General features: G+C 38.7%; 1 protein-coding gene across 1 annotated transcript; it reads left to right on the top strand.

Annotated features, from left to right (window-relative positions):
* Positions 1-470, top strand: LOC133842893 (uncharacterized). The gene is made up of 2 exons (XM_062276187.1): positions 1-154; positions 210-470. Exons 1-2 carry the CDS (start codon positions 104-106, stop codon positions 429-431), a joined length of 273 nt encoding a protein of 90 aa, XP_062132171.1. The 5' UTR covers positions 1-103; the 3' UTR covers positions 432-470.
* Positions 471-19,774: the final 19,304 nt, after the last annotated feature.

Genomic DNA, 19,774 nt, shown 5'->3' with positions numbered 1-19,774 from the left:
AAGGCAGAGTAGGCCTAGCTCTGTACAAGTAAACTTCCTTTTTTTGAACAAAAAACATATTCGATTCGATTGAATTCCATTCGAACTCGAACAATCAATCAAAATGGATGCTGACGACGGTTCAAATTTCGAATATATCCCAGAAGTTGAGCAGGTTTGTATCTCTATCGTAAACAGAATGAGATTTTACTAAATCCGATTTTGCACAGAACTATAGCGAGGCTGAGACAGAAGCAGCTTTGAAGTTTCTCAAAGAGCAGGATCTGCCGATGTCGGAACTCTATTATGCGCTAAAGTATGTTCGCCTAGCAAATCGCGATCTAAAATCCGAGCAAAAGTTCAAGGAAATAGAAGAACGTCTGAAAAAATTGCGTGAAGCGGATATTCCTATGGTATCGCCCCCATCATCGGACTATGAATGTGAAGATTAAAGTTGTTTGTAATGAATAATAAAATGAATTAAGCAATAATTACTTCTTTCTTTAGCAGAAAAAAAACTAATTTTAAAATTCTTAAAATTTGTACATGTTAATTAAAGAAGGGAAGATTTTATATTGCTGTCTCTTTTTGTTAGAGCATGTCACGTGTCAGACAGATAAAGTTTGATGTTAGATGAAAAGAGCAACAACGATAAGAACTCTAGAGAATGGGTTTGGTAAATGGAATGTAGATGGAGTTGGAGTTGGGAGATATGGAACGGAGGGCTGGCAAAATAGAATTGCATGCAAAGCGAGGAGACAAAACAGCACAAAAGCAAACAAAATTATGTTTAAGGTTATATGCTATGCATAAGTAAATAAGCAGACAGTGCAGACGGATCGGACGGACAGACAAGACTCGAAGTCAGCCTGGCAGGCAAGCAAGCAAGCAAGCAGGCAGGCAAGCGGAAACGGAAGTTCAAGTAGCAAAAGAAAGTGTCTAACTGGCTGTGTACATGTGTGCACCACGATTCTGTGTTGTGTGAGTGTGTAAGTATGCTAGAGAGTGTATGAGTAAATGTATGTGTGTGTGTGACTTATGCAAGAGCCACAGGCACTTCCGACAATTGGCAAAACACAACAGAAAGGCAACCAACCAACCAAACCAGCAAGCCAGTAACACAGGAGCGGACACACATAAAATAAGGTGATATTTTCTAAAGATTTTGGAAATTCATAAGTCAGGTTGCGTAGTTGGAAGTCAATACAATGTTAAAGAATAGGAAATAGAAAATATTTTAAAATACACATCTAAGGCTTAACTCGCGTTCCTTAGAATCCAATTGATTTATTTTTGTTTTTTAAATTTTTTTTGAAGAAAGAAATACATATATTTGAAATAGAAATACAATAATTTCAGCAATTGAATTTATATTATAAAAGAGTTTTTTTATTAATTTTATTATTTTGATATTATATAAATACAAGAATGTCTATTTAAATTTATATTGTTTGAACTGAAAAGTGTTCGCCTTGCGTTGAATATATCCGCTCCTGATCACTTCTAGTCAGGATAGTAACCAGCAGTCAGACAGATGGGCAAGAAGGCGGAAGGAAGGTGATGGTGGGTGGACTGAGCAGAGCGGGGGATGGGAGCAGGTGGGGTGGGCAGCCACAGGCTACGCTGCCTTGCACACGCGCTGAGCGAGATAAAACATTTGTATGCGCTGATAAGAACGCATCCACTTACTTTTGGTCGCACATGACCTGAATTTTTGTGCACTGCATACACTCAACCATACACACACATGCACACACACACACACACACCCAGCAAAACACACACATAGATCACATCAAAAACAAAAAATTAAAAAAGAATTGGGGCTTGGCGCTTGAACTTGCACACGGACCAGGCAAATGAAGAAATTTAAATTTGATGCCGGCGACGGCAATCAGACGAAGACGCCCATTCATTGAACGCTTTGTGTAGGGTATCTAAGCAAGTAAATTGGATATGCGCATATAAGGTGAAAATTCGAAAATGTTCTCCAAATGCATTTTACTTAAAAATATAACAAAGAAGCCAAGATTTTGCTTTTTAAACATTTTTGATAATATTTAAGTATGAGTAAAAGTAATTACGTATTATAATTTCCAAATACAAAAATTCTTTAATAAACATGAATTTAGTAAATTTAGATATATTTAAAAATTGAATTGCCCTTTCATTTCTTTTTTAATGAGTATCTCCGAGAGAGTTAACCCACAGTGTCTGTTATGGGGCAACATTAACATGCGGCACCATGGCCCATCGAGCCTGGGTTGCCTGCTCTACAAACTGTCTGTGGGTAATAAAAAAAAATGAGAAGAGATTCTGTTTTTTGTACTCTAAAGTTCCAGTTCAGTTACACACGAAATTTGAACGGAAATACGAAAATGAAAGATTCGTATCTGTAAAGTTAGAGCGAGATTGATGTGTGCACAGCAGCAGCAGCAGCTGGCCTGCAGCAGGCTCCACCTCGACAGGACCTCCCGCAACTCCTTCTTAACTGACTCCAACACACACATATACATCCATACATATAGTTCATTCACATGACTCCTGTGAAGAACGAGCGCCGAAAAAATATCGAACCGCCCGCAGCACTCAAATATGGTTCTCCTTCATGTTCTCGCTCTATGTCTGTGTTATCTTCCTCTCTCTCTCTCTCATTCACTCGCTCCATACATTATCGTGCCGTCTCTTTTGGCAAGTCGCTCCATCTGCCGAGTGAGTGCACCCCTTATACGAAAATAGGATTTGCTTGCAAATTTTTGTTAAGGGAACACAGAATGGGGTGAGAATCGGACGACGACGACGACCATGTGCGGGTGCGGATGCTTTGCGCTCGTTTTGTTTGTTTGACACTTGCGTGGTTAGTGATTGTCCATATTATGTGACACACTGTGTGACAGACGAGCAGATAGACCAGCTCTGACAGCCAGCACCGAGACTTGCAGAGAGTGAGATGGAGGGAAAGAGAGAGTGAGAGAGCGAGTAGCTCAGTTTCGTGCTGCATCAGCGCTGAGTTGGCAACTTCTGGCCAACAGCCAGCAAACCAGCCAGCTTGCGACTTAAAGTACATTTGAAGTTGTCAAAAATGTTGCTCTGATTGCCTACAGCCCAGCCGCATAATTGACAGCTGTGAGAGTGTGTGCGATAGTTGAAAGTGAATTGAAAAGCTATGTACCTTCTGCCTTTGGTACTTAAGTACCTGGAAATGAGCTCAGTTGTAAGCAGCAAAGTTAAAGTTTTTGACAACGAAAAGGAGATTGAATGGCAGCTTTAATAGTCAAAATATCTCAATATTGAATTTCTATTTATATTTATTACATTATACATTTTTTTTAAAAGCTTTTAGTAAAAGATCAATTTCTTTCTATATAACTTCAAAATATATTTAAAAAGCAAAGAAATGAGTAGTTTGCAACGTCAGCAAATGTGTATATATTTATTTCTTATTTATATTAACCTATGTTTATTTTATTTATTTATATATTTTAGTCGACTTTAAATTAAATTCAGAATACAAATAAAAAAATTTATTCTTTAAATTCTCTCTAAATATTTAAATTGAAGTCTTCTCTATCAAAAAACTCTCTGAACCCTTTTTCCAATTCCAAATGTCATTCAACTATTTGAACTTCAGGCAAATTCAGTATTTGTGTGAACTCATTGGACCTGTCGAACTTTTTTCATTGCTCTCAATCGATGCAACTTTAGATTTCAGATACTTTTCAGTTACTCGGAAAATCCATTAACAAGCTTTTGCCATATATACTATGATTCTGCCTGTGGAAACTCTTGTAGTAAATAAAGCATCAGAGGGATAGAGTTAGAAACCCAAAACCGATTGCATAAATTGTAATATCAAATCTATAGACGCCTCGGCCCGAACTAAGCCAACTAACTGGATGCTAGGGTGACTCATTCCCGAGCAGACAACGGAAATTGTTTGAGATTTATGGCGGGCTGGCGAAAAGGGGCAAACGCCATATTTATTTGGAAAATAAGTTGGCCCATAGGCAAGTAGCCTCTAACTGCCGCTGCTGCAGGCTGAGCCAAAACAAGTTTACAAATTTCTGGCTTGCCGGCAAACCCAAAAAAGGATATTACATATCCTGTTCCTAGTCGTGTAAATGCCATTATAGATTGAATATTTGCAGCGTTCCAAAACCCAACCCATTTGATTTACGTTGTTTCGGGACTTCAGTTCCGTTTCGTTGTCCTTTGTCCTTTGAGTAGTCCTTTGTGCTATTGCTTTTATTTTTCGCTTTCTATTTCTTATGCTGCCCTTTGTTTTTGCCCTGTTATGTGTTATGTGTTCAAGTCTGTTGCGTGGTTTTTAAGTGCAAAACGCGACAGCATTTGCTCCAGTCTCCAGACTCTGTCGCTGACTCTGAGTTATGTATAGTCCTATGTATGTGTGGCTATTATAGGCTTACTAAACTCTACCCTACACAGTCCGTTCATGTTCATGTTCTCTCCCTTACTTACTCAAACATCCGGAGAGGCGACGTGCAAGCTGCGCTTTTTCACACACTCCAGCAGTGGCATCATCATTGTGCTCGGCTCGTGATTATTGCCATTATGGAATGAAAATGAAAGCCGTTCAAATCGTAGAGATGCTCCGCAGCATAGCTTCCCTCTTTCTCTCTCACTCCCTTCTTGTGGCTGCTTCCTTTACTCGTTCGTTATGTCTCAAGTGACTATTCACGGGCTGAAGATTTATTGAATGTGCGCGATGCTGCTGCTTCTGCTGCTGCCACTGTCTGTGGCTGAAGCCCCGAGTTTGCCACTGTGAGTTGCTCTGTCTGCTCTTTGGCATTGGGTATTGAGTGTTTATTTATTTTCAAGCATCATAAAAAATACAGGCAGAGAAGCGAGAAGCAACTCAGAACCGAGAATACACACTCCAACATACACATTCAATAATATTTTCCGAAACGAAGCATCGCAGAAGCAGCTGCAATTTTTACGCCATTTTGTGTTGTGCCAAGCTGAAACCAAGTGTAATTTGTGGTCCGGGAACTTTGTCTATTGCCCTTGTAGTACTCCATTATTGTTGCTGTTGTTGCTGTTGTCGTTATTGGCAATGTTGTTGCTGTTTAATGAAGCATTCGCAGTGAAGTAGCTGTTGCAATTTTTATTTCGTTTGCCGGTCAATGAACACTGGAAATGTGTTAAGTGCCGTCGCTTGTCTTTAATTGTCTACAACTTTGTTGAATGGCTTTTAATGAAGTGTTAAACGTTCACTGCCCCACGCCACGCCCCCAGCCGTTGACCTCTTCGCAATAGTTATTAATGCTTTGAAGCTCTAAGTATTAATTACGCATACGACGCGTTGCCTCTTGACAGCTGCAATTTCCCATACGTTTGTTTAAAGCAAATATATTCGTGCTGCCAACAACTATAATTACCACTCAAGTAACGGGTTCTGAAGTTCTTTAAAATTAATGTTTTTATGTTCGCATTTGGCTTTAACGAATATTTCGTAGAGATCTCTGGCTAGCTAATCACTTTAAGTAACATAATTACAGTTATAGTGAAATTAAGTAAGACGAAAATTATCAAATCAAATCTTCCAATTCAACTCACCAAATACTATTGTATTTGAATATTGATTAGAATTGAACAATTTTTTTGAAAAGTAGTATTTTATTTTTCTTATTTTTCTTATGCGTTTTAATAATCCATTACACTGCAGTTTATTTTAAATCTTTTTACTTTATTCAGTACTATGTTGTTTAACTTCAATTCATTTTCTTACAAAACTTATTTGATGTTTTTTTATTTTTAGCTGAAATTTTGAATTGTAGATTCTTCTTAATTGCAATTGGTTAAAATTACAAAAAGGATTCCTTTTTCAAATAGCTTTTCAATTCTGGGCTTCTCGCTCTTATCCTTATCTCTATACTTTATAAAATTATCACAGCAGAGCACTTCAATCTCACAATGAAGCGCAGGCTATTTACCTACTTACACCGTTGCCAATCACGTGCTTTAAGCCAAACATCCGCAATTCACCCATTTTGGCCAGCAAAAAATTGGACACTGCAGCCGCGCGCTGGAAGTCAATCAGTGACCCACAAACTACAAACTGCATACTGTTGGTTCGCTTTAGGTCGTCCACCCTCATCATCCACATCGTCATCATCAGCTGCTGCTGCTATATCAGCGACTTTGTGCCACATGACGTATACGCAATATGCGTTCTCTCTGTGATGTTGGCAGCACAGCTCGAGGGCATTTCCGCTTTTGCCACCGCCATTACTGTCGTCTTTTGGCGCTCGACTAAAAAACACACGCTTCATAAAGTCGACCAGCGTTAGCTATTTTCTATGTAGTCTATATAGTTACTAACTACATACAAGCAAGTAAGTTTGTGTGTGTGTGTGTGTGTGTGTATAAATATAAATATGAACGGTAGACGCAGCGCGCTTTTTGCTTTATGCATGCAGCGGCTACATTTTATATTGCACATATATTTTTCATAAACTGCAAATTTAGGTCACAACCACGGGGTATAACAGCCCGCAAGTGGGACTGCAGCTAGAGCTGGGGATTGGGATTGGGCTTGGGCTCGAGCTTGGGACTGGGCCTGGGACATGCATGACAGCGGCTGCTAATGCTGCAACTGCTTCGGGTTCCCAGCGGTCAACGTACGGTGTTGACGATGGCGACGTCAAAGCGTCGTCAAAATGAATATGCGCATAGTTGCTGCGGAAATATTAAACATACGCCCTGTGTGCCGCATCGCGAGTGGCGAACGTAGCGTGTTGTTAGCCCAAGTAACACCGTAACAAGCGAACCAGTTGATTGCGACAGCATTCTAGTAATCTCTATCGCCGGCATATGTATTAAAAAATCACTGTCTTTCTTCATGTCAAAATGCAAGCTGCATATTGGTCAGTATACAATGTTGATTGCGAAATTACATTCATTTATTTACTGTATTCACTGAATGTAATATTGTAATTTTTTCATAAAACATTTGAACTGTAAAAAAAGAATATGATGCATATTACAATTCTCATTAACTGCGAATTTAATTCGACCGAAATTTTTGCAACAAGTTAAATTAAATGTAAACTTTAATTAAGAATATATTTATTTTACACAGATTTCATTAAATTTCTCGTAATTTCCATATACTTTGTTATAGTTATCAATTGCGAATTGAAATCGATTGGGATTTTAAGAACACACTTCGCTTGACACTGCCACAGGAAGAGAAGTTTGCCTGGGCTGGGAGGTCTTGCTTGCATCGCTCCTCTAGTGCACGGCCCCAAAGTATGATTGCGTGCCTAAGCGCCATCTTACGGTTGATAGCTTCATTACAGTGCTGTTGTTGCTTATTACCCGTTGGTTTGTTGTTGCTCTTGTTCTTGTTCTTGACGTTCTCGTTCTCGTTGTTGCTGTTGCTGTTGCTGCGGTTGTTAGTGTGTTGCCGGTGTTCTTGGCATGTTGCAAGTGCTGATTACAGAATGGCGTCAATGTGGACGCCTGCAACATGCGCTGCTTTTTATGGCCGCTTTCTTGCAGTCAACGCTATTTTTCTAATTTTACTTAAAGTGCTCTTTCCCTCTTTTTGGAATGTTAGGAACCTCGAGCGTAGTTTGCTTAATTTTTAAATTGCCAACCTGAGTTGTTCTGCAAGCGCCAGTTGTTGGCCTCGATCCACGAGCTCGTTGTTAGCACGTCAAGTGAAAGTTTCTATTAAGGCGCAAGTGTTATGTGTGAAGGCGCTTAAGATCTTGAAATTATGATTGGCGCAACGAGACCTTCTTTTAAGCGTTTGCTGCCATTTAGCTAAGTGCGGAAACCTAAAGTGTTTCTCCACTTCTGCACGTGAATTGGGTGCCAACTGCATGTTGTTTTGCCGATTGTCGAAGAAAGTGAATCTATTTGCAGTAGGACTTTTATAATTTCTTTATAAATATTTGCTCTTACGTCTGTTTAGACTATGAATTAAAGTAGTTTTCCACCTTTAAGCTTCATCATGATGGAACTCCCTTGACATTATGCGTCAAGCTCGATTGCCCGCTAACACGCTATCTTACATTTTTGTTGCTTTTTTTATTCGTCACGGAAAATGCCAACAGCCGTCGTCATGAGGTTCACATGGCGTATACTTCATTGTTTTAATACGTGTCACTAACCGAAAGTTTTCAATATTGCAATATTGAAATGTCAAATGTTGTCGTGTATTTGTTTGTCTCTGAAAATAATTCAATTGAATGCAAACACGACTTCGAGAAGGAAATTGAAGACACACACCCATCGACCCCAGATAGACAGATAGACAGACAGACAGATGGAAAGGTGCAGCAGGTGTGATTGAAAGGCAAGGCAGGCACTGTGAAGGAGACGAGAATGAAAGAAATGCAAAATAATGTGAAATATTTGAAAAATATTTCATAGCGCATAGCTCAGCAAATGATCCGAAATGCTCGATATCCCTTGTTGCCTCTTGACTTTTGCATATCACAAGTGCGGTCAAGCATGGGCCCGTAACAATATGAGCTCAGCTCGATGCGTAAGCAAAAACATTTTCATTCAAGTGAAATTCAATTGTTATCGAGGCAGCAGACCCACAGCACAGCTCCGGACAGATAGCCCTGGATATTTGCATGGTCGGAGATTGGAGTTATAAACAGTTTGGGGGTAGCTTATCATAAGCAATAAATGCTAATGGATGAGCTTTGCTTTGGGGAGTTACATCGCTGTGTGTCCTTAGGGAGTCGCCAGCCATTAGTTGCATTGGTTGTCTCCCCACTCACACACCGAGAGAAAGAAAAGCAATGATGTCAACAATAATCCAGAATTCCAGCGTAGCTGCAGCAAAACACATCATTCAACCCCTCGCAGAGGGATTGTGGTTTGTGTCCAACAAAAGGTGACAAAAGATATCGCAATTTTATGAGTAATCCCAACACTCTTTTCATGCCAGTCCCGGGCAAGGATGAGAGTTTGCTGACAAGGACATGCACTGATTACGTAGCGACTACCGACTACCGACTACCGACTGCCAACTGTCGACTATGCCAGCAGAAATGGTAATAAAATTCTCACTTCTGGATAGATTTTTGCATTGTCGTTAGTGTAGATAATGTGTATGGGGCTTTCCCCATATACTTGCTACCTTCCTTTACTTTGCTCCCCCTCTCACACTCATTTCGCCTTGGCTTCAGCCTCTTTCATTGTTTGTCAGCGTCTGTCTGGCTTCGGATGCTGCGGATGTTGTTGTGAGTCATATTAAAAAGTAACGAGGAAAATATTATGAAGCCAGACAAAGGCATTTCCGGCACAGCGACGAAACCCGGTCCAAGCTCCAACCAGCAGCAGCCACCAATATTGGATTCACACGTTGTGCTGCCAGATGTGGGCGAATGTGTATGTGTGTGTGTGTGCCTGAATATGGTTGTTCATTGCCCGTTGTTGTTGTTTGTCGACTGCCCTCTTTCATTTGCCCAGCAGCAGCAGCAGCAACATGATGTGCCTTCATATTATATTGTATTTTTAGACCAGACAAGTCTGCATTGCTGCATGTGCCATGTTCCTTCCATGTACCATGTTCTTTCTCTCTGTCTATCTGCCATATCTGTCTCTGTGTCTGTGTACTGTACTGTGTTATGCCATTATTAATAACCATAACTCTAATCTATTGCCGCTTTACTGCTCATTGAATCCTGTTTATGGTCATGGTTTCGTCAGTATTCTTCCAGCTAAAAAGTTTTGATTTGACCGCGAACCTCTAGATAAACAATGCTTAGACTCCTTGCTGCCCAAATGGAGCACAGGATGTGCACCAACAACATTGTGTGTGTGCGAACGGCGAAGGAGAGCAACACAATTTACTTTATTTTCATTAGCTGCAAATTGTTTACTCTAAAAGAAAATTTACAAATTTCTATTAAATAAATTGTGTGATAAGGCAAAAAGCGGGCATTTATGACGCTAGAAAATAAACAGAAATTGATGCAAGGAAAAATATTGTAACATTTACATTGTAGAGCATGGTATAAAAATGATAAGCCACAAAAATAAATAGACTTGCATTATTGACGCCTTAATTTATGGAATTTTTCTAAGAACATTTTCTATAATTCAAGAACAATCGTTAAGAGCTTTTAACTAAATTTTATGATGAAAATTAAGTTTCTTCCATAGCTTTAATCTGTAATTACAAAATATTCCAATTACCAAAAAGAAATTCTAAATTAAGAGCGCAAATCTATATTTGGAAAGCACTCGATCTTAAAAAAAAAACAAATTTATGGTTAAAGAATTCGTTTAAAAAAACTTTCGATATTGCATTTTAAGTACTAAGAAATTCTATAAAAAAAAGGAGGTAATAACTATAAAAGTGTTTAATGAATATTTTTGATAATTTATAAAAATAATATATATGTAGCTTGATTGTTTCTTTCATTGCTTGATTAGAGAGCAACGTAGCCAAGCAACTACTTTTCAATTGTAATTTCACTTTATAACTGTTCACTTTGAGTATTTTTTTGGGCTATACCACGGACACGCTTTCAAAAATTTGCCAGCAAATGCAGCTTGAAGGCCAATTCGAGTTGTTTTTGCACAGTTAGTCAACTGCCGGCATTTGGCTTATCATTCAAAGCTGCAGTTTTTGATGTGGCGCAAACGGGAACTGGAAAGCTGGGAAACTGGGAAACTGGCAACTGGCCTTTGCGCCAAGTTTTAATTGTGCTCATATCTCAAGACCCCTTGAAGGCCCCCGCTTTCCGATTGCGACTGCGACTGCGAAGGGGCAAAAACTTTGTGCCTGGCCAAACTTTTTTGTGAGCTAACACACACATATACATAAATACACACGCACACAGTCACAAATTGCTCAACAATCCATGTTGCCATTTTACAACACTTGAAATTTCTTTGGACATTTGCTTTTGGCTTAAACCCGGCTTGATGTTGACTTTTACTTTGGTGGACTCGAACTCCATTTGCAGTCGGGCAGTCGGGGGTCCGGTATGTATAATTTCAATGCGCACTGTCGTAAATAGCATAAGAAGAAGCTGAAGCTGAAGCTAAAGCAGAAGACGACACTGAGAACGATGAGTATTTTCTTAATTTTCTTGCGCTTCCTGCACAGCAAAGTTTGTCCTGGCAAAGTGAGAGACTGAGAGACAGAGTTTTCTAGCTTTTCTAGCTGCAACAGCAGCAGCAGCTTTTCCGTTTGTCACGACAGACAAGACACCAACATTAAAGTATTATGCAAGCGTATTAATGCACTCAACGGAACAGTGACATAGCACAAGGCGAACAAGAAAACGATGATGACGAGGATGAGGATGGGAATGGAGACGGGGATTGAGGAGAAAGCAAAGTGACCGGCGAGCTATGTTGATAAGCTGCAAGTCAAGACGGACTCTGGCAACTGCAACTCGACGAATTTTAAGCACTCTCAGCGTGTGTCGCACGGCCAATAGGAAAACAACTTGGCAAATGGCGTAAAGTTTTTCTCGAGCAGGAAATAGTAGATGGAAAAACAGCAGCAGCTAGCGACTGTCACTTGGCATAGGCATCTAAATTTTCAAATTTTCTTCTACATTAGTTTAGTATGTTGCTGCATTTAATTAAATTAACCCAACGCAATCGCAATTCTCAGGAGAAGGCAAAAACACATGCCCAGCGACTGTCTGTCTGTCAGTTTGTTGCTTTGTTGTTCTCCTGTCAGCTGTCAAATTGAATTCTAGCACATTATGCTCAATGGCACAGAACGGACCCTTCGACTTCGACTGCGACTTCGACTTTCAATACATGCGAGTACTACTCCGTATTATGTTTGTAGTACTTGCCACAGCTGTACCGTGACCGTGCAACAGTGGCACAAACGATTCCCAAGTGTATTTCCATTTGACACCATAACTGATGATGCCTCGCCAAATGGCAGACGGCAACTTCGACCACTCTCTCTCTCTCTTCGGTCTCTGCATTAAACGTTCGCACATTAACATGATGTATGATTCAAGACCAAGTCCGAATCTAGTTGTAGTTAAACCCCACCCCAGCCATTAGCTACAGAAATGGCCACTTAATGGCAGTTGAGTTGCCCATTTGAGGATGAGACTACAACGGTGACTACTTCAGCTGCTTCGTCTTCTTCTTCTTCTACGCTTAGCTGCTCTTAAAGCGATCCTTCAACTTGTGCTCGAAACACGCGACTTCCAATCAGACTGCGCCCCCGCTCAACTGCTTTCGCCTTACCTGGGCGCGTAATCAAGTCATGCCCAAACAATTGCAACCACGCCCCTCCCACCACCGTCACCGCAATAAACACACACACACGCACACCCACACACAATGAAAACACATCGAGCAAACACTTTAGCGCACGATATTCATACACAATTTGCACAAGCCCAGCAACTTCTTTGAGGCGTTTCCACTGCAGAAGACCGAAGTTAACGCTATAACTCGAGGACAGTGGGAAACGATTCGACTTTTGAATTATTAATTGTTTATTTCTCATATAAATTAAAAACTAACTTAACATCGAGAACATTTTTATATTTTCTTTATATACGATTGAAAGTATTTACTTCTATTCATATAACTTATTCTATGTTTTATTAAAACTTGTACATATTCAATATAAGTGAAGGTTTTTCATTGCTGTTATATGCAGTAAAAAAGTTGACAAATTTTTAAATGTATTACGAATAATAATAGAGTTACCGTAAAAGACACTTCAATATTAACAGATCAAGAAATAATTATTATTAATAATTACTGAGTCTTATTAATAACAGAATACTAATATGGGAAATGATTAAACATGTACTAATACTTATTATATTATTTATATTATTACAGTTGATTACAAATGAAAAATAAAGTATATTACTCCATTGAAATTATAATAGGAATATTTACAAAAAACCATGTTAATGTTGAATTCTCGCGAATCGACTTCGCTGCCAGTGGAAACGCGTGGTATCACGGCTCGTGAGCACTTTCGCCCATCTTCATACCTGGCTTTTATGCCAAATAATGTAAGCGTAAAACCAAATGCACTAAGAGCATTTCAAGTGCGCCAATGGGTGGCGAGTATGTGTGTGTGTGTGGAGTGTGGGTTTCCCCTTTTTGAAATGACGGTTATGGTTATGTGAGGCATTGGACAAGAGTGTGAGAGTGAGATCTGGCGCTCATTCGCCTTGCTCGCATTGCCAGAACTTGAGACTGCCTTTCAATCACTTAAATTTGCTTTGGTGGAGGTAAGGAGAGGCCACAGACCCAAAACACTTGAGAGATCCAAAGGTTATGTGTGTTTGTCTGTTTGTCTGTGTGTTGGTGTGGTGGGCGAGGGGTGTGTGAGTGTGAGGTGTGTGTGCTCGAGTTCGCGACTTGTTTGAGTGAGTGTGTCATTTATTGTGTATTTATTTGACAAGCGCATGCAGTGCAGACACATGAGACGAGACAGCACCGAGAAGGGAGGAGACCACACAGATCTCAGACAAGGAAAAGGAAGAGGATGACGATGATGATGATGATGATGATGATGATTTCAACATGTTTAAATGTTAAATGATGCAACATTTACTTTCGTATATTTTTGCAATTTTTCTTGCCAGACACAAGCGCAGACCTTTGTGGCTGATTTTTGTTTAGTTTTTCATTTTGTGTGAGGTCCCTTATCAGCTGTACATAGAAGCCCTCCTGGTGTTCACCATTTGTTAATGTCGTCAAGGCGTCTGTGGAAAGTCCTGCCCCTCATCCTCGCCCCCTCTCCCGTTTGTTTTACTTTAAGTTTGATTTATGTCGCTGGTCTCTGACTCAGCTGAGGCCCAGACTTGATTCGCAGCTGCAAAAGAAAATTTAATGCCCACAAAAAAATTGTGTGTTGGTTTTCCTGTTTTATTTTTCTTTCTTTTTTATTTGTGCTTTCATGTCACTTGTTTCCAAATTAGTTTCGCAAAGTTTTTCCTTTTTTGTTCCCGTATTTGGATTTGGTGTGTGTGTGTGACGCACATGTGATTTTGATTAAAAAGCACAATAGAAATTAAAATAGAAAGGTGATTTATTTGCGACGAAAACAAGTTTCCCACTTAGAATAAATCTCTGGGGAGCAAAAGCCGCACTCTGTCCACTGTTAACGCCTGAAAAAATTCCTCGGCTAGAGCAATACAATGTTTCATTCATTCATCAATCAGTGTGCGGCATGAAAAATGTCAGCGCGAAAAGTCAAATGAAAGTAGTAAACGGTTGATTGAGCAGCTCAGGAAATACCCTATGAAAACTTTTATTATTTCCACTATGTATGTACATATATTACTAAAATTTACTGCATTAATATGAAATTAAAAACAAATATAATTTGAGTTTGGGTGTAGGAATAAGTGTATTGCACCTTTTTTGTTTGGTTAAATTCATGTGAGTAAAAATTAAGTATTTTGAATATACTATATGCCCCAATTTTTATCTTTTTTTGTGAATCCATTGAAGATACCCTTCACTTTTCCTTTAGACAGCAGCATTCCACTCGGGCTTCAGTAAATTGTGAGCAACCTTTTTATTTTTGCGCTATTGAAGATTGGCAAGTCACTCTTCAGTGGTTTGCTGGGCACGCTGCTGTTGCTGTTGCTGCTGCCATAGAGCAATCAATATTGATTGCATAATGAATGACAATCAATGCTGCGTTTGACACTTTCCATTTCAGCCCACACTACAAAAATTCGTATCTCTCTTGCTCGCTCTGCCTGAAGAAACACTTGCAAATTACTTTAAAGTTAACTACAAGCCACAAAAAAAAAAAAATAACAAACTAATTGCACTCGAATTTAGCTGCAAAGGATCAATTGGCAGAGCAATGCAAAAGATCCCAGCGATGATTCAATTGACATTGCGGGCAACGGATGTTGATCCATGGCAACGAAATTCCGTTTCAATGTCCTTTCTCTCGCTCTCGTTGGTGCTCATGTGTATGTCCTTTTTGCCGCTTGAGCTGAACCGAACTGAACTGAATTGAGCTAGACTGGCAGCTCCAACTGCAGCTGTCCAGTCAGCCACACAATGACCACCACTTGGCTGCTGTAACAGTTTCTGCTCTCCAAATGCAGCTCCAGCATCCTTCATCTGCTGCTCGGTTTCCTTCTCCTTCTCCAGCTCCAAGTCTGTGCTGTTCATTGTTGTTGTTGCTTACTTTTTCTTTTTGTTAACTTTTTTCGACATCGGCCACGTTTATTTCGCTGGCTTTTGGCCGTGTTTTCGTTGTCGTTGTGCTCGCCTTGCCTCGCCTCGCATTGTTTGTTTCGTTTTGTTGCTTTCGGTTTTATTATGTTTGCTGCTGTTGCCTCAGTTACTACTACCTGCTGCCATTTTCATTGAATACTCTTTCATTCAAGAAAGTTATTTTGAATTGAATATATGTCTTAATTCTAAAATGAATCTATTTATTTGTGCTTGATTTTGGCTAATTAATTTTCCTTACATTTTATGTACTATTATATGTTTATTTAAACTATGCATCCTTTTTTTATAATAAAGTCTATTTAAAATTACTATATACATAGGTGATTTCCCTATATTTGATTGTCAATTTATATTTTCAAATAAAAAACACAACATCGATTTAGCTTTAAAGATACATATATAATGAACTTATATTTTGATTACGTGCTGCTAGTCACCGAGTGTACATACATACAAAGCTAGAGAGGATATTTAAAACTTAATAAAGTCACAATTGTTATGCTTTATGATAATACTTTATCATCTTTATTAATAATTTTTATTTGGTTTTAATTTAGTCACTTCTTTGTTTAGTGATTCAAAGAGTAATCAGTTAGTATGTATTTTAAAATTATAGAGCATTTAAAATTCGTTACTGCAATAAGAACTGTCATGTGCATCACTCAATCGGCACCGTCAGTTGCTCTGCCTTTACTCTTTCTGTCTTTTTGCAGTCGATGTGTTTGTGTTATTCTCTAAATTGAACATATTTCCGTTCGAAATGTTTCTCAGAATTTCCTTTTCTTTTTTTTTTTTTTTTGTTTGCCAGTTGTGCAGTGAGTGTACCATGAGTACTCGTACTTTATCAACGGGGTATTCATTTCCTGTTTTGCAACGGTTGCAGCCTCATGTCGAGACTCTCGAGTGGGCAAAACAGCAGCAGCAAACTGAAACAGCAATCGAGTCTATTGAATTGCAAACTTTAATAGTAATACATTTTTTAACCTGACAATTGAAGAGTTCTCCATTAAAATACTACTACAATATACATATTGTCTATTACAAAAGAAAAAAGAAAAAATAGAGACTATGTTCATTAAATATTCATTGAAATTGTTATCCAAATAACGAGAATTACTTTATGCATGCATTTCAAATCAATTAATGGAACACGAATCGTTTGTGTGCATACTTTTCGCTTTTTACGTTATTTTTTTGTCATCCGTTTGATTTAATTTTTATTGTTAGGTTTTTCAAACGCATAAACAAAATTTTATTTAAATACATTACCCAGTTCGTTTTTTCTAGTTTCTCTTCTGCCTGTTGTCAAATTATTTGTGCGAAATGGATTTTTATTAACTTTTATTGAATTTTTTATGCGCTTCCAAATAATTAAAACCCACAAGGACACACTTATGCCACAGGTTGAATAATCATAAAAGTCTGCAGCAAATTGAAAGCGAAATTCGAACTTCATTTAAATGTAACGAAAGATGATTTCTTTATTTAATTGCCAGATTTGAAGCTGCACATTCTGTTAATACAACAAACTTAAATTTTGCTTAAGAATTCAGTTAATATTTACTACAAAAAATGCTCATGGATTATTACCTTTGAATAGCATTAAATTCAGTCGAGTGCATTGAATGTTTTAACTCTAGAAAAAGTTGCAATCTCTGCATTATGTGCGGCGAGTTGTACAAACTTTATTTCGGTGGGGTCAGCGCTTTAATTTTTTCCCAAGCTCATTTTTTACATTTATGTTGTTTTATGTCAGTCTGTGTATGTGTGTGAGTGTGCGTGTGTGTGACGTGCAACATAAAATAAATATTTTAACAAGTGTTATTTTAATTGCGTGCACTGCGGCGTGAACAACAATTGTTTGAGTATGAGTGTGAGCATAAGAGCATCTGTGGTTGCTGTAATTTAAGTTTTGTTTATTATTGCATATATTTATATTGGGAGCATCAGGTATGTTTCACATTTGCATGTAAGAATGCCCAGAATGCTTTTCATGGCACGCGTGTGAGCGCATAACTTTAGCCCGAAGGGCATTCCACAATCGCAATCGCAATCACATTCGTATTCAGATTCGCATTCACATTTTGCATTCAGTTTGAAGAATCTGTAACTGCAAATGGCAGCACTTATTGCATATTCATGCTTTCATATATTTTTTTTTCCTTTTTTGTTACTGGCTTTAGTCATTTTATCTGATTAACGCCTCAAGAATAAATCCCAGACGTGTCCTTCGCTTCGCTCAATCGTCGCAGCGGCCTCAATTTAATTTGCCAACGAGCGCTCAGACACTGGCAAAACTTTTCACTTTGTCACCTTTTTGCCAGAGAGTAGCAGGAGAAGGACAGAGTGGAGAGCCTCTGCCTGTTGGCTGCATAAATCAATTGAATTTGTAATAAATTTCAAACTTTTCATTTTATATTAATTTTTATGCCAGCGTCGCTTGTCGCTTTGCGTTTTGCTGCGTCCGTCGTCGTCGACCGACCGGCGAAAGAAATCAATTTTATTATAATAAAATAAGTGAAAGAAAAGTTGCGGCTCCTCCTCTTCCTCCTCCTTCTTCGGCAGTTAGTTTATCGTGTGCGGCCCAAGCACATTTTTGTTCCACTTTTGCTACCTCTAGTCTCTTGCTCTTTTGCTCTTTATGACGCATACGCCCGAGTGTTCGCAGCATCGTCTCCGCCTTTTGTCCCCTCTTGCTGAAGTGCTGCCAGTGACTGCAGCTTAACAAATTGACTTTCTCCGGCCGCAACGCGCCTTAGCCTTTTTTTTTGTTGCATACTTACGTGTAGTCCGCCGAGACTATAGCCATAGTTGGTGGTTGGTGGCCAAGGACTCGTTTCGTTTCATTCTTTTTATTATGATTATGATTTGAGTTATTGCTGCAGGCAGCCGCAGCACTGAAACCTCTGCTCTTTTATGCTCTGTCTGGTCGCGTTGTCGTCACTTTGTCTGCGGCATCCTCGTCGCCAGCTCAGCTCAGCCCAGGCACATAATTTCAAATGCCAACCATTTTAGGGGCGTTTCTGACAAATTAATATGCATTGATTGCTGAACGGCAATGGAACTGAGTTGGGACGAATGCAGCACACTTTGAGGTCCTTGAACTGCACTTCCTTTATTTTTGGGTTAATGCATTGTGACAATTCGATTTCTTAATTTGAATTTCAGTTTCGGATATTGCACAAATTCCAAAGTTGGCAGATTTTCCTTTAACTCATTTGCCATTTCAATGTCGTTGGCAATACGTTTCTAAAGAACACTGCCACAAAAAATTAAGCAAACTAAATATCGACAAAAACAGATGTTTCTCGTATAGTATTTTAATTAATTTTCTAAAGTGTGCTTGCGTATTTACAACTGAATTCATTGTCATTTATCAGAACATGTGATTAAGCTACGAATTCCTTCTACTTTTTCTCCTTTTATTTCTCATTTGCTAACCTAATTCCTAGTTTTTGCTGACCCCGCCTTCAATGCAATGCAATCAATTTGCACACAAATTTTTGTCATTTGTTAAATTGAAAATTTCTAGCTGCAGGTTATCATGTGCCATTTGCCAGCTTGAGCTTGTACTTGGTTTCCTGCAGTCTGCAAAATTCCAGAGCACATTTCAGATGCTCTTTGTGCCACAAAGGCCTATAGTCTCTCCGTGTTGTCCGAATAATCAACTGCTGGCCTAGACATGTAATGGAATTTTGTTGATAGATTTGCCGCTGGCAAAGTAGCAGACTGCAAAATGCATTGACTCAAGGTATTGTTGATTTTTAATTGTCCCGCTCTCCCTCATGAAAAACGTGTGTTGCGCAAGAGGCAGGCAAATGAAATAATTTATAACCCACTTGCCGCAGAGCAGACGACCGCAAAGCTGCAGCTGCTGCTCACAGACGGCCGACTGCAGTTGTGTTTCTGTACTGGGATCACAGCTAAGAGTTCATTTCTCATGCATTTGCAAATAAAATATTATTTAACCAAAAGCTCTTTGTCTGCTTCGCTCTCTCTGTTGTCTCGTTGTGTCTGCTAAAGACACCCACGCCACAAATTTGTGCACTTAAGCCCTCGAGGAGCAAACAAAGCGCCTGCAAACTTGGTTCTCATTTTGTAATGCCAAAATGGCTAGGAATCAACACAACCGTTTTGGTGTTAATCCATAAAGAGCCATTTGGCATAAAGGACAATGCAACACAAACGGAATAAAAGCGTCCATGAAGCAACCCTAAAACATTATTTGCACTCGTTCTGTATTTATTATTAAATGGCAGCCCTTAATACATTAACATTTCCTTTAGGAATTGGTAGCTGGTAAATGCTGTATTTATAATTTTTCATTTTTTAGAAATACTGGTTTTAAATGCTGTATTTATAATTTTTCAATTTCTAGAAATACTGGTTTTAATATTTCAATTTTTATTAGTAGATTTCTCTATTTGAAAAACATAATTTTCCCACGATACATTAATATAATTTTTGGATTATACAAATGCAGAATTTCACTTAAGAATTTTTTAGTAGAAAAAAAGTAAAATGTTGTATAAAGAAGTCTGTAAATAAACGCATCTAATCTTCTATATTTTTATATCTTTCTTTCTTT

This window comes from Drosophila sulfurigaster, chromosome 3 (genome assembly GCF_023558435.1).
Source record: "Drosophila sulfurigaster albostrigata strain 15112-1811.04 chromosome 3, ASM2355843v2, whole genome shotgun sequence".
NCBI classification, from domain to species: domain Eukaryota; kingdom Metazoa; phylum Arthropoda; class Insecta; order Diptera; family Drosophilidae; genus Drosophila; species Drosophila sulfurigaster.
The sequence above is the reverse complement of the archived record's forward strand: the minus strand, read 5'-3'. Positions and strand labels throughout refer to the sequence as shown.

Coding starts and splice junctions, on each gene's coding strand:
- LOC133842893 (XM_062276187.1), top strand. CDS start 104: ATGGATGCTGACGACGGTTCAAATTTCGAATATATCCCAGAAGTTGAG. Junction 155..209: donor ATATCCCAGAAGTTGAGCAG/GTTTGTATCTCT, acceptor GATTTTGCACAG/AACTATAGCGAGGCTGAGAC.